The 12,075-nt window shown below is 38.5% G+C and overlaps 1 protein-coding gene across 1 annotated transcript; it reads right to left on the reverse strand.

Annotated features, from left to right (window-relative positions):
* Positions 1-2,307: 2,307 nt before the first annotated feature.
* SULT1C4 (sulfotransferase family 1C member 4) lies at positions 2,308-8,494 on the reverse strand. Its single transcript, XM_065848515.2, has 7 exons — positions 8,338-8,494; positions 6,490-6,627; positions 5,163-5,260; positions 4,721-4,847; positions 3,382-3,476; positions 2,985-3,165; positions 2,308-2,823 (listed from the first exon to the last, which is right to left on the reverse strand). The coding sequence occupies exons 1-7, from the start codon at positions 8,492-8,494 to the stop codon at positions 2,711-2,713; spliced, it is 909 nt and encodes a 302-aa protein (XP_065704587.2). The 3' UTR covers positions 2,308-2,710.
* Positions 8,495-12,075: the final 3,581 nt, after the last annotated feature.

The raw sequence follows: 12,075 nt of genomic DNA on the forward strand, positions 1-12,075 counted from the left end.
CAGTCGTTTAAATTTATTCAAAATAATTTAGTTTAACATGTACGATCTCATTCTGCAGGTGCTCATCGATTTATAGTATCTTGTGTAAAAATAAACCTCTCACCAACTTGTGTTGATATTAAGAAACAATCTTTGTATACAAACACATCATCTAAAGCTCTTCTGTACATAACAACCAACAAACCTAAAGATACGCAAGTTAAAGGTGCTCTAGATGGAGGCACCCTCCAGTCATCTACCCAGAAGCATGTGCGCATCTATGCTGATATGCTGTCATAGACACCAAAGCATGGTGGTCTCCAGGCCCACTGGGGGATGTATACAGCCTATTAACCCCTTTCCCAAACTTTCCTGGTAACTACACGTCCAATCATTTTCACAGGTAACAATTCACTGTTCCCTGTAGCTTTACACTGGTATAATTAATAATATTTTGCAGATTATGATTGAATCCACAGGCTGAGCTCTCTCAACTGTGGTGGCTTGAGAGGTCTCAAAAAGCAGAAACATCCCCCTTTTCTATCTCCCTGCCAGCTATATTTTGTCATAAAGATTAACTTTTCTGTCTTTGAATAAATACAAGGACAATATCAATAGGAGAAGAAAAGCCAGTTTTTATGTAACCATACATTCAGTGTTTGTTTCCCTCTGACCTGTGTTACTTTTTATCTGTTTTTCAGAGCAGCTTCATTGCAGCTGCTGAAGAGTTACCTGAGGAAGTAAGAGCAAAGATGACTTTTCCAATGTGACATGAGCCCCTTATGATATGCTGGCTCTCTCCTTCCAGTGGCTGTGAAGGTCCCTTTCAGATCAGACTTCAGCTACCATCAGCATTTTGCACTTCTGATAGACTCAGAGATTTCAAAGGAGGAGCAAATACGTCATCTGTGCGACCTTTTGTGCAGCACTGCTAACAAAATGTCACCAAACTACTACCTTAAGCAGGTTTTTCATTTACTGATTGGTCTTATGACACTGAATGAGGATTAGATTGACAAACAAAGCTGACTCGTGATTTCATGGAGCAACCCAAGAGGATGGAAATACGCCAGAGAGCAGGCAACGCCTTTTCCTCATACTAGCAATAGCAAGATAGCAAATAAAGTTAATCATAAACAAAAAACCAAACAAGTGCCAGAAAGCTCCTTGGGCTAATATTTAGCCTTGCTGGCATCTCTGCTGGATGATTTTTTTTCTTTCTCAGGTAGTCAGTTCACTGATACATCCTTTATTGTGGGCAGGAATCTCTGTTAACTTAAATCAATGCGTCTTGTTTCAGTGTTTCCTGCATTTTGGGGGGAAACTTGGTGCGCCAGGAACTGACAGTGTAACTTCTACATTTAACAGGAAGTTTTTTGTTTGTTTTCAAACTTGATGCAAGATATTGCTACCCTTTAGAGAACTGCATTCACTTTAGATAGTTGGATTAAATTGATAATCTGAAATGGATTGTGCATCTTGACAGCTGCTCCTATTACTAAATCCTTGGAACTCTCCACCTGCCCAAGAGAAAGTAACCTCAGCAAACATTTTCTGTGTTATAATAGACTAAGCTAGACTGAATGAGATTAAGACAAGTATTTTCCTCTAGCTGCTGTCATCTGTGTTGTTTTCCCTCTGACATTCAGAGTGCAAACTCAGTTAAGCAGGATCTCTTTGAGGCCTTTTTTTGTGTGCCAAGCTCAGTGGTGGCACATTAAATCCAAAAGTAGATTGGTAGCAGTTGTCTGTAATTAAATGGCTTATGAATCATTTTAGTTAATTTCCCACAAGCTCAAAGCATGGCTATAGTGCTGGTATTGATGCTAAAGCAGAACTGGTCTTTATTTGATAATATTAGCCAGACCCTATTGCAACTAAAAGCCCTCAATGGGATGTTTGTGTGTTTGGCTACACAAGAGTGAAGAAAAGGAGGAGGTAATAATGTGATGCGTCTGATGAACACTTTTACAACAGAGGAGAAGAGGGAGGTGGTATACGCAGCACTGACTGTTGACCTGGTTCATGCCAGCTTTCAGAATTCTCCAGATGTTAACAGAAGATTGTGTGATCTGCTTCCAAAGTTAACAGTGAGAAAACTTTCTTGTCCTGATGCAGTAGGGACTACTGCCTCCACAGCTTGATTGTAGATAGATGCCTCTATGTAGCTGTTTGGCCAGTTTTATCAAAGGAAGTAATGGGTGTTTGGTATTTTTGTTTTCACTTCAATGGCATTTATGATATACAGATTAAAACAAGAGAAAAAATAAAGGACTTCTTTTGTTGCTCTATTTATACTTGATCGCTTTTAAATTTGTTTATTGTTATGTATTAATTAATGTATGTACGACATATGAATAACATACTATGCATACACCTGCTGCATTATTTTGAGACTTTTTTTCCAGTTGGTTTCTAATTTCTGTTAGAGGTCTATTTGAACACACCAGCAATATCAACTGGACTTTTACAAAGACAAAAACTCAAAGCATGTCTGAAATATTTCTGTTAATGCTGAAAGTTACTGTGGGAGGGATGAATGAGAAGTATCCAGTGGGATTATTTTCTTCAGGGAGATGAACCTAAACTTCTGCATAATTTGTGTACTCTCATGGTAACGAAAAATCAGTGGTGTTTGAAAGAGAGATATTGAAATGTGTGTGAAGGAAAAGCAAAATATATAAAATGGAAAATGCTGAAGATCATAGAGAATAATTCCCATTGCTAATAATCACAATTCTGTGCGAAAAACAAGAGAGGTATCAGCCATTTTCTTCTTATAATCTTCATCAAATTTCTTATTTTGTGCCACAGTGAAATAATTCTTCCAGTCACTGACAACCCCTAAGAAACAGCAAAGCAAAAAAAAGAAATAAAAAGATTAAATTATTACTATTTCCTGAAGCCCATTAGCCATGACTGACTGAATACTTGTACTTTAAGGCTCGTTTGAAAACAATAATAACCAGGAACACAGAGTTGATGTCAGTAACAAACCTCAGTACCTTTTCTCATGAATGGGGAAAGAGAGTGATCCATTACTCCCAGAAAGTCCTTAGTGTAGTTTGCCATGGGATTTTCTTTCATTATCTCAAATGAGGTATTATGGAGTATCTTGTTGAGAACATACTCAGTCAAGTCCTTCTCCAGGAACTTCAGAATCTTCTGAATTTCTTGCTTTGGATTCTGTAAAGAGAATAACATGGGATAAGATACAGAGCCAGGAAAAGCAAAGAAATCAAACGTGGTGTTAAAGTTGCAATTGTTGTCAGGGTGAGATGATCAAGTTGTCTGAAGATTTACTGATACGGCTGACATTACAATAGAAAACTGTTAATCATAGGTGACATCTACTAGACCTCCAGATTTCTGAGCTCTATAAACATACATCCAGCCTTTTACCTCCTTCATATCTTCATAGAAGAGGTAGAGGATCCGGTGCTTATCTTTTGCCTTCCACCATCCCTTTACATGGTCATACCAGGAACCCCAGAGCACTGAAAAAGTAGTGACATCGTCAGTGACTAAAAATGCCCAAACTGTCTTTAGTTATGTGTGGCACTTGTGTTTTCCTCATAATCAGTGTCTATGCATTTCCCAGCTGTTTTTGAATCACTGTGGCCACGACTGCTGTGCTCTGTGCTCATCACAGCGTTTATGCTATTAATCCCTCGAATGTATGGATGCTCAGAGCAGGATTCATGTGTAACTTTAGAGGGCAACAAATGCAGATGTTTACTGCTGAATGAAAAATCCAGGCTGTCTTTACAGTCAATGGAGAGAAACAGATGTTTCCAGAGTGATTCATCTGATCAGCTGGACAAGACTGGTCTTAATTTGTGCTGCTTTGCACAGGGAGTGGAACCAGATACACACCAAATATCACCTCCAACTTGCATTATTTTGCGGTTCTAACTGGTTTAAATATTTGATATACTGTCAGAAGTGCCTGTTTCTCTCCATCAAGTATCAAGATGACCAGCTTGGACCAACATAGCTATGTTCTAGACATCTGTGCTGTGACAGATGGCTCCCAAGCTGAGCTAGTCAAACTCAAGACACGAGGCCTCTCATACTGGTCCAGATAGTAGTGTTTCTAGGCCTACATGGTGGCAAAATACTAAGGACCTGTGGAAGCTTTACTGACCAAAATTGCAGAGTACCATCCATCTGAGCAGGTTTTCTTTCTTGTGTATCAGCACTTTTTTTGGAAAGGGGAGAATCAGCTTCTGGGGTTGCTTGCCTTTAGCTAGAAAACTGGCTTTATTCAAATGCCTGATTTAGGTAAAATTATTAAATTAGGTAAAAATACTCCCTTAACTCAAATTCACACCAAACATTTCTAGACAAAATTAATCCTTGGTTTCTTATCTAACAGGCTAGAGTAAACCAAATTAAAACACTGTTTCTTCCCCACTGGCTTCTAAGCAGGTTTCTGTTAACCTCAGACAGAAGAGATCAAGCCTGAAAATTGTTACATATGTTACTGAATGATAATAGCATGAAAAGTAGCTTTTTTTTTTTTTTTTTCCTTTCGAAATGCAAATGTAAAGACAAAATTAATCCTTTACGTACCAATAAAAACCTATGAATGAAGATAAATTAGTACTGGAACACCTTCAGTAGGTATCCTTCCAGAGAGTGTCAGCACTGGATTTCAAAGCATAGCTGAAATAAGTAAATCAGTCACACATTTCTTAAAAGAACAAAATCTCTTTTACAACTGATTGCAGTTCATCACCTTTTCCTGTCATGAATTTCTCCATGAACTCCTCCCAGGTTCCTGGCTCAGGCATTGCTTTATTCATTCTGTGGAAATGGTAGTATGACACCAGGGTGTCTTTCGGATTTCTCGCCACATAGATTATCTTTATATGAAAAAAGAAAGAGAGACGGAGAGAGAGAAATTAACTTACACATGCTTGATATTGAGCATCTGGAGTTTTCTCTTGGAGCCTGACAGAGGCTAAAGAGAATTTACTTTGAAGCTGCCATTTTCTGAAATCCAACACAGATAACTTAGTCATGACTTTTTTAGCTTCACACAGGCTTTGCACATTAAAGGGAAAATACCTGGGGAGACCTTTAGGTTTCACAAAGATTCTGGAAACCACATTCAGTCCTGGCTCCTATCACTTTCCTTATAGGTGAAGTAGAATTGAGTCCTACCTCTTTAGCCTTACCTTACAGTTTTGTTCCCAGAAGGAGGGAGGCAGCAGCTGCACAGGGAGATGAGTTTTCATTGTTCGTGGAGAAGGCATAGCTTCAGCTAACTCCAAGCCTGCGGGATGTTTCATTATGAGATGTGACTTGTCCTCTGAATTGCGCTAGCAATTCTTTGCTATACTCAGATGTATGATTTTGACTGTGACTTTTCAGCAGTTCACCTTGCAATGATCATTCATCTTCAAAGCAATTACATAGCAGTGTAACATATACAACATTGCATACGCCCCTTCAGGGTTTATTGAGAAATTTTTACCTATGTATTCAAGCAGGAAAGGGGCAACACTGTTTCATACCTACTTGCTTTCTTGGGTCCCTGTTTAACCCCTGCATTCCAAGGGATAATGATGAATACTAATTTATATTTACCCAACCAAAGTTTTTCCTGCACAATATTTAATGATCTCCTTCCACTTTGCAGGTAAGAAAAGCATGTTTCTTTCTAGGACACTAGAACAGACTGGCTGACTAGACTTTATGGATAGTGTGCAAAGAGAGACTGGGAGAATGATGGACAATAGATTCAATGTAGCTATGGATAAATGGGAATACCTGGTGATATGTGATGTTTAAACATCTATCATGACCTCTATAGTTTATTTTCCTGTCATCATTTATCATTCTTATCCTTTATCACTTTTTTGTCTCTGTGTCAACACAGTCTAGTTTAGAAGATAAAAAGTAGCACTTCTGCTGCATTGTTAGTCAAGCTTTTTAGCTTCAAATGTGAAGAGAGTCTGGCTTAGAAAAGTATGTGGAATGGGAGCCCTTGAGCCCTTGCTGGGGGAAGACTCTTGTAGGAAAGTGTCTTTGCAAAACAGTCAGGCCTGCTGGTTGCCTGAATCCTCCATAGCTTGCTTAGGTGACTAGACCCTGGAATTTTACAAGAGTTACTCAGTTACTCAGTACCACCAAAAATGTTATCCACCTTTTGGGAATATATCCATGACATAGGTTTCTCTTCCATACAGCCCACGCATTGCCATTTTATGCATATCTGCTGTTGGTTTAGGTACTGTGGGGTATCACACACAGATTTCAGATGCCACCCCAGGACAGCATGGTCTTCAGTAGTGCCTGTGTCACATCTGCCAGCCTTGTATTGGCTGGAGTAGCACTAGATGTTTATATTAAAGCAATAGAACTGATCCCTAATACCCAACATGGTGCATAGTTCAGTGACAAAGCAAGCAGGACCTTTCCCAGGAAACCTGTGGCAGCAGCACTGAGTGCTTGTTTTGTTTCATTTTGTCTGAAGTATAAACCTATTTGTCTAATATTTACCTGAGTAACGCAAAGAGGAAGGCTCTGGGATGTACCACTCAAGGAAAGGATGGCGTCTGTAAGTAGTGGCACGTCTACACTTCTCAACATCTCCATTTTGTTGAATCATATCCACTATTTCCTGTGTCCATGTGGTACCTGAAAATACCAGTGTTTAGATATTTCCTTCAGGGACAGCCAAGAGTCTTTTCTGCTAGAAAGCTGAATGCCAGAAGGATAGACACCCTATTAAAGGAGAAAGGAGTAGCACAGAAGATGATGGACAAAGAGGAAAGAGAGGGTAGTGAAGGAAAAGTGCATAATTAGGAATACCAAGGTAGTTCCCAAAACAGTTTCAGGGATTCCATTTTAAACAGGCTTCTTCTTGTCAACAGAAAGCCTCCACACTCATGTCAGTAATGAAAAATGCTCTGGGATAAACTCACTATTATTTAGAGATTGTATTATTTGCAGAGGAGAATGAAATTCCCTCCTCCCAATTTTCATACCTCATAAAAACTCAGGTATTTCAACATTATTTTCATTCTGAATTTGAATGAAAAAAATGCAATACCTGAATTTTGAGTGAGTAAAAAATTTCATACAGTTTGAAAATGTAAAAAAATTGCAGTACTTTCAATATTCCCATTTGAAATGCTCTAACGAAGGTCAGTACAACCTTTCATCTGCCTTAGGTATTGCAACATCTTGTAAGAGTTATTCTGTCTTTCATGTACATCTTTTCCCTAATAGCTATGGTCACTGGGTTAACCACATCTCCTCCGAGGTACTGTGGCAGGTCAACTGGAGAATAGGCTAAGGGATAACTCAGAAAGCAATGTGGACAGGAAACTAAGCCCCTCTTAAGATGCTTGAACTGTACATCTCTGGCAGATACAACATAATGTTGAATGGATTCCTAACTATAGTCCTTTTTAATTCAATGCCTGAGAGGCTTTAATCCAGGTTGGATAAAATAATGTGTTTTTCCTTTCAGTATACAGGAAATAAATTAAAAGTTCTCAGGTTTGATTTTTGTTTGTTTATTTGTTTGGTAATGTGATTTTTTCTACTGAAAAAAACAACAACAACAACAAAAAAAAACAAACAAAAAAACCCACCCCACAACCAAAACCAAATCAAACTTAAAAATTCTTGCTAATTCAAGTAATTATTCTTTTAATACTCATCAAATGTTCATGAATCTGTTCCTGAATCCCCTAGACTTCACATGTTTTTATTCATCCAGGATTAATATTGATGCTTATTATTCATTGTTTTCCTGTGCAGTAAGGATAAAGGGTCTGATCAAGAGGAGCAATAGTAATGAGCTAAATGGCTGATCAGTGGATAAAATAACAGATAGCTAATATTAATGGTGGGTATTTTATTTTATTGGCTAAAATTATTAAGTTAATTTGGTTATTTCATTAAAACAATTAACCTGTTTCCAGAAATCAATACTGGTTTACACACCAAGTCATTCCCTAAATACACAATAAAATCCATAGTTGTTCAACTGGTTTCTATTATTTCTTAGTAAGAATGACTTTTACGTGGCTTTGCTAAATCAATATCTATTGGTGGAAGACTATTGTTGCTATTAATATATGTGTATATAATCTAAATCAAAGGAAACCTTGAAGTATAAGTAACTGGACTGTGACCATTTGAACTTCAGTAATAATATATGGTTGTTACTTCTGACGAAGAAATAAAAAATCACTTGTGACAGCTGACAGAGCTTCACAACTTTAAAATGTGTCTGGTTTGGGATCAAATATTAGCCACAATAGAAAAACTTAATTTTCAATTCCAATAATAAGCACTATCACAATCTTTTCTATTCTGTTTCCTCCCCGTACCAACCTGCTTTTGCATAAGTTGAGATGAGCAGATCATCAGGTCTGGCTTTGAACTTCCGCACTTGGTCCCATATGCTGTATGTTGCTGTTGTCAAGGGAATACCTTTCATTTCACGTAACTCAGCTCGGCCCAGTGTCTGTTCCAGACTCAAATCTGCCATTTTATCCAGGACCGTTGAAGACTGCATGAAGATAAAAAGGCTTGGAATTAACATGGTTGCTCTGAAAAAAAAAAAAATCTAAATTTACTGATCCGTTCTTGAGGTATCTTTTATTGACTGAGTTCCATGTCTTCTGGTTTCTTTGGCTATGATTTGGCCTATCTGGATCCACATATGGGATCCTTAAAGCCGGATCTGATTTTCAGAAATGCTTGGTATATTGCTGCTCGTGGGTCTCAGTATCTCTAAAAATCACTCCATTTACTCAGGTATGAAAAGAGAAAAAAAAAGTTATTTCCATCGTTAAACATTTTACCAGACATATTCATGTAAAATTTTGATTGTAAGTATGTGCCTTTTGAAAGGCAGGAAAAAGTAATTGATTAGAGGCACGATTCAAAAGAAGGCAGAGCATAACAGCTCCCGTTGAATTCAGCAAGCAGGACCCAAACCTTCTTAAGGAAAATAAACAGAAACACCTTCTAACACCCTTTGGACCCCATACTCACAATATTTGCAAAGCTTTTCTGTGTTTTGTTCCTGGAGCTTTTTGCTCTTAGAGCTCTCTGCTGTATAATGAAATTTTTTGCAGAAAAATAAACTGAACTAGATAAATCATTAACTAAAGATTGTTAGACTTCAATTATTTAAATAAATCTAGTTAATTCTACTGCCGATTGTACCATTTAATGATAACTAGTTATTGATTTCTGGATTTATTTCAAGGAGGACTGCTCTTAGCCTTAACTTTCAGAACTCCAGAATATGATCAGAGGAAAGTTCTGCTTAAAAGGAAGCTACAGAAATTGTCTCAATTAAAAATACCAGCCAGAAAAGATAAAAGAGAGTTCAATCCCAGCAGCAAACATCACCAAAATATTTCCTTTCATTTCCTTGTTGACTCACACCCAGTCTCCCAAAGGTACAGTTGAGTATAGCAAGAGGTTGGATTAGTGACTGGGAAGTGACTCAAGAAATAAAAAAAAAAAAAGAAGGAAAAAGAAACTTGCCAGAGAATTTTGAATTTTTCCAATTGAATATCTTCAGTCCTTGGCTGTATTGATGACTGTGCACCCACTTGGATTTTCAGGCAGAAGCAGAATGAAAGTTTGGGTGGAGTTTCTATTCCTCCTGATTGTGAAGAGAGCAAAGGAGGAGGTGCAGCAGCAGCCAATAGCTGAACAGTGTTTCTGGCTTGGTTTATGAACTCCTGTTTAATCTCGTGAAGGAAAAATACTTTGAATCCTCATCTAGTGGAAGGTGTCACTGCCCATGGTAGTGGGGTCAAAACTAGATGATCTTTAAGGTCCCTTCCAACCCAAACCATTCTATGATCTATTCTATGATCTATCATCTAAAGTATAATTATTTACGGCCAACAACATTAAATATCGGTCAGTAGCTCCAGCAAAATGATTTTAACTTGTCTCTGTCATTGCCAACAGTCTTGGAATATTTCATTTTCTTACAAATATTTAATCTCAATTGCACAACAGTTTGTTATTTGTTAGTGCCTAAGATCAATAGGACTGAACGAATTAAAAGTAACTTGGTTCCATTTTCACCATGTACTGCACTGTGATCATTTAATAAATGTCTGAGGGTCTGTCTCATTGCTGTGGCAAACCATCTGTGTTTTATAGCACTTTCTAGACAGGTACGCTTCTTAACTAACTTGACATTACAGGGTTATGGATCACAGTGTGTGGGGTAATGTTTCTTTACAAGATTTAAGTCCCTGTCTGTATTCATATGAGATACTGGGAGAGAAAATGACATGCCCCAGACTAGCCATGAACTATATAGTAACACGGGCTGCTAAAAGTGTGCCAGTGACACTTTTATATCTGTTTCCCAGCTGTTGCAGTCACACCAAAATGTTTGGTTGCAACAGGAAAAGCTTTTATTGGGCAAAAGGTAGGTCACTCCAGCTGATCTCAAGCAAGTTTGAATGGACTGTGTTCATAAATGAAAATTATTTTGAAAAGCATTGCTATCAGGCACTGCTTCTCTCTTCTGCTGAAGGCAGGCAAGCACCGTGAGTACTCAGAAGCTGTGGGAATCAGTGAATTCGTTCAGTGTTCCCTGTATGACTTAATGAAAAGTTTCCCAAGAATCAGGAAACAAACCAAGATAACTGATTGATTAAGTTTAAGCTGACCACTTGATCTTTCTTCTGTCTCTGACACCAGGTTTTTATCCTGGAGGCAGAATCAGTGACACAGAACTAACAGAGAATATATGGCTAAGGCATAATATTTCTTCCATTTGTCTGTTTTTTAATGTGACAATTACTTTCAAGTTCTGTCATGAAAGGACCTGCCATTTTCCTCTCTGTGTTAAGGCCGGTCCTTTCTGTTTGTCCTTCTCACACCTTCACCTGGCAGTTCATTTGCTGGTTTGAAAAGGTATCTACTCCCCTTTCAGTTATGAAACCACCATGATAATGCAGTAATCCCCAAAGCACATCAGCTGGTGTGTCTGAACAAAGGAAAACCCCAGAGCTGCTTATCGAGGGGCTCTCTTTCATTGCAGCTGTGAATCTGAGTAGCCTGTGAACAGTACACTTTGCCAAATAAGCTGGAGCGAGGTCAAAAACCATTGCCTGCAGCTTTAAAACTGCTTTTGAAGTAGGCAACGGGTCAGGGATTTCTCCTGTTGTAAAACAGGGAGGTGAGAGATCAACTGGTCAGCCCAGGGACTGAGTTTCTGGGCTGGAATAATTGTTTATTGGGCCACTCTATAAAAAGACCAGGCAGTCTCTGTGAAGAGCTTCCTCCAGGTTTCCACTGCCCATTTCCTGAGCACGAACTGCTGGCAGATGTTTCCTTGTGTAAAACACACTCATTTTGTTTTATTTTATATTTTGCGTTAGCTTTGCTGAAAACACTAAAATCTTTACCTGCAATGGAAAGCCACAGACCACTCAACAAAAATAAAAATAGAGACTGCTGGGTGCTCACAGCATGGAGATGAGTGACTACAAATCAGGAATATGTTTCCCTGTCCTTGGAAGTATCCTTGCTGTATAGCATTATGAATTGGGATAGTTAATGCTATGGTTCACAGTCACTGAGCTTCGTGAAATCTGCATCTGATCAGCAAAAGAAGTAGAAAGGGAGAGTAGAGGTACTTTTATTTTACTTTTGTTCTTATCTCACATCCTTAAATGTACACATGGTAAGCCAACAAGTTTTATCACGATATGATAATTGTCTATGAGTTCCAGGTAAAATTCTCTTTTCAGCACACACCAGTTTATAACAGTGGCAGAGAGGGTTGGGAATATTATTGCACAAGGTAACCAGGTTGCTGGGGTGGCTGCTCAGAGTGCCGGACTGGCCTGGCCTGGCCTGCCTCCTCTTCTGCTCTGTGTCAGGATAGAGCTTCACTTTGGCATGGTGTCACCTGAGTTATTTTGGGGGTAATGACACATTTGCACTGTTTACTTACATGCTTTTATTCAGTGGCATAGATTTATTACTGTTTCTTCTAATCTTTCCTGGGTGGGAACTGAAAACAAAAGTGTCTGTCCTGTGGAGCCTCAGGTATTTGGTGGATTCAGGATGCCATTTATATGT

Source organism: Patagioenas fasciata, chromosome 1 (assembly GCF_037038585.1).
Source record: "Patagioenas fasciata isolate bPatFas1 chromosome 1, bPatFas1.hap1, whole genome shotgun sequence".
Classification (NCBI taxonomy): Eukaryota; Metazoa; Chordata; class Aves; order Columbiformes; family Columbidae; genus Patagioenas; species Patagioenas fasciata.

Bases quoted from the DNA above. Each gene is read 5' to 3' on its own strand.
- SULT1C4 (XM_065848515.2), bottom strand. From the start codon at position 8,494: ATGGCAGATTTGAGTCTGGAACAGACACTGGGCCGAGCTGAGTTACGT. The intron at 4,848-5,162 runs GTAAGGCTAAAG...TTTCATATAAAG, and splicing joins TCTGGGAACAAAACTGTAAG to ATAATCTATGTGGCGAGAAA. The intron at 3,477-4,720 runs GTGATGAACTGC...CTACTTTTTCAG, and splicing joins GAAATTCATGACAGGAAAAG to TGCTCTGGGGTTCCTGGTAT.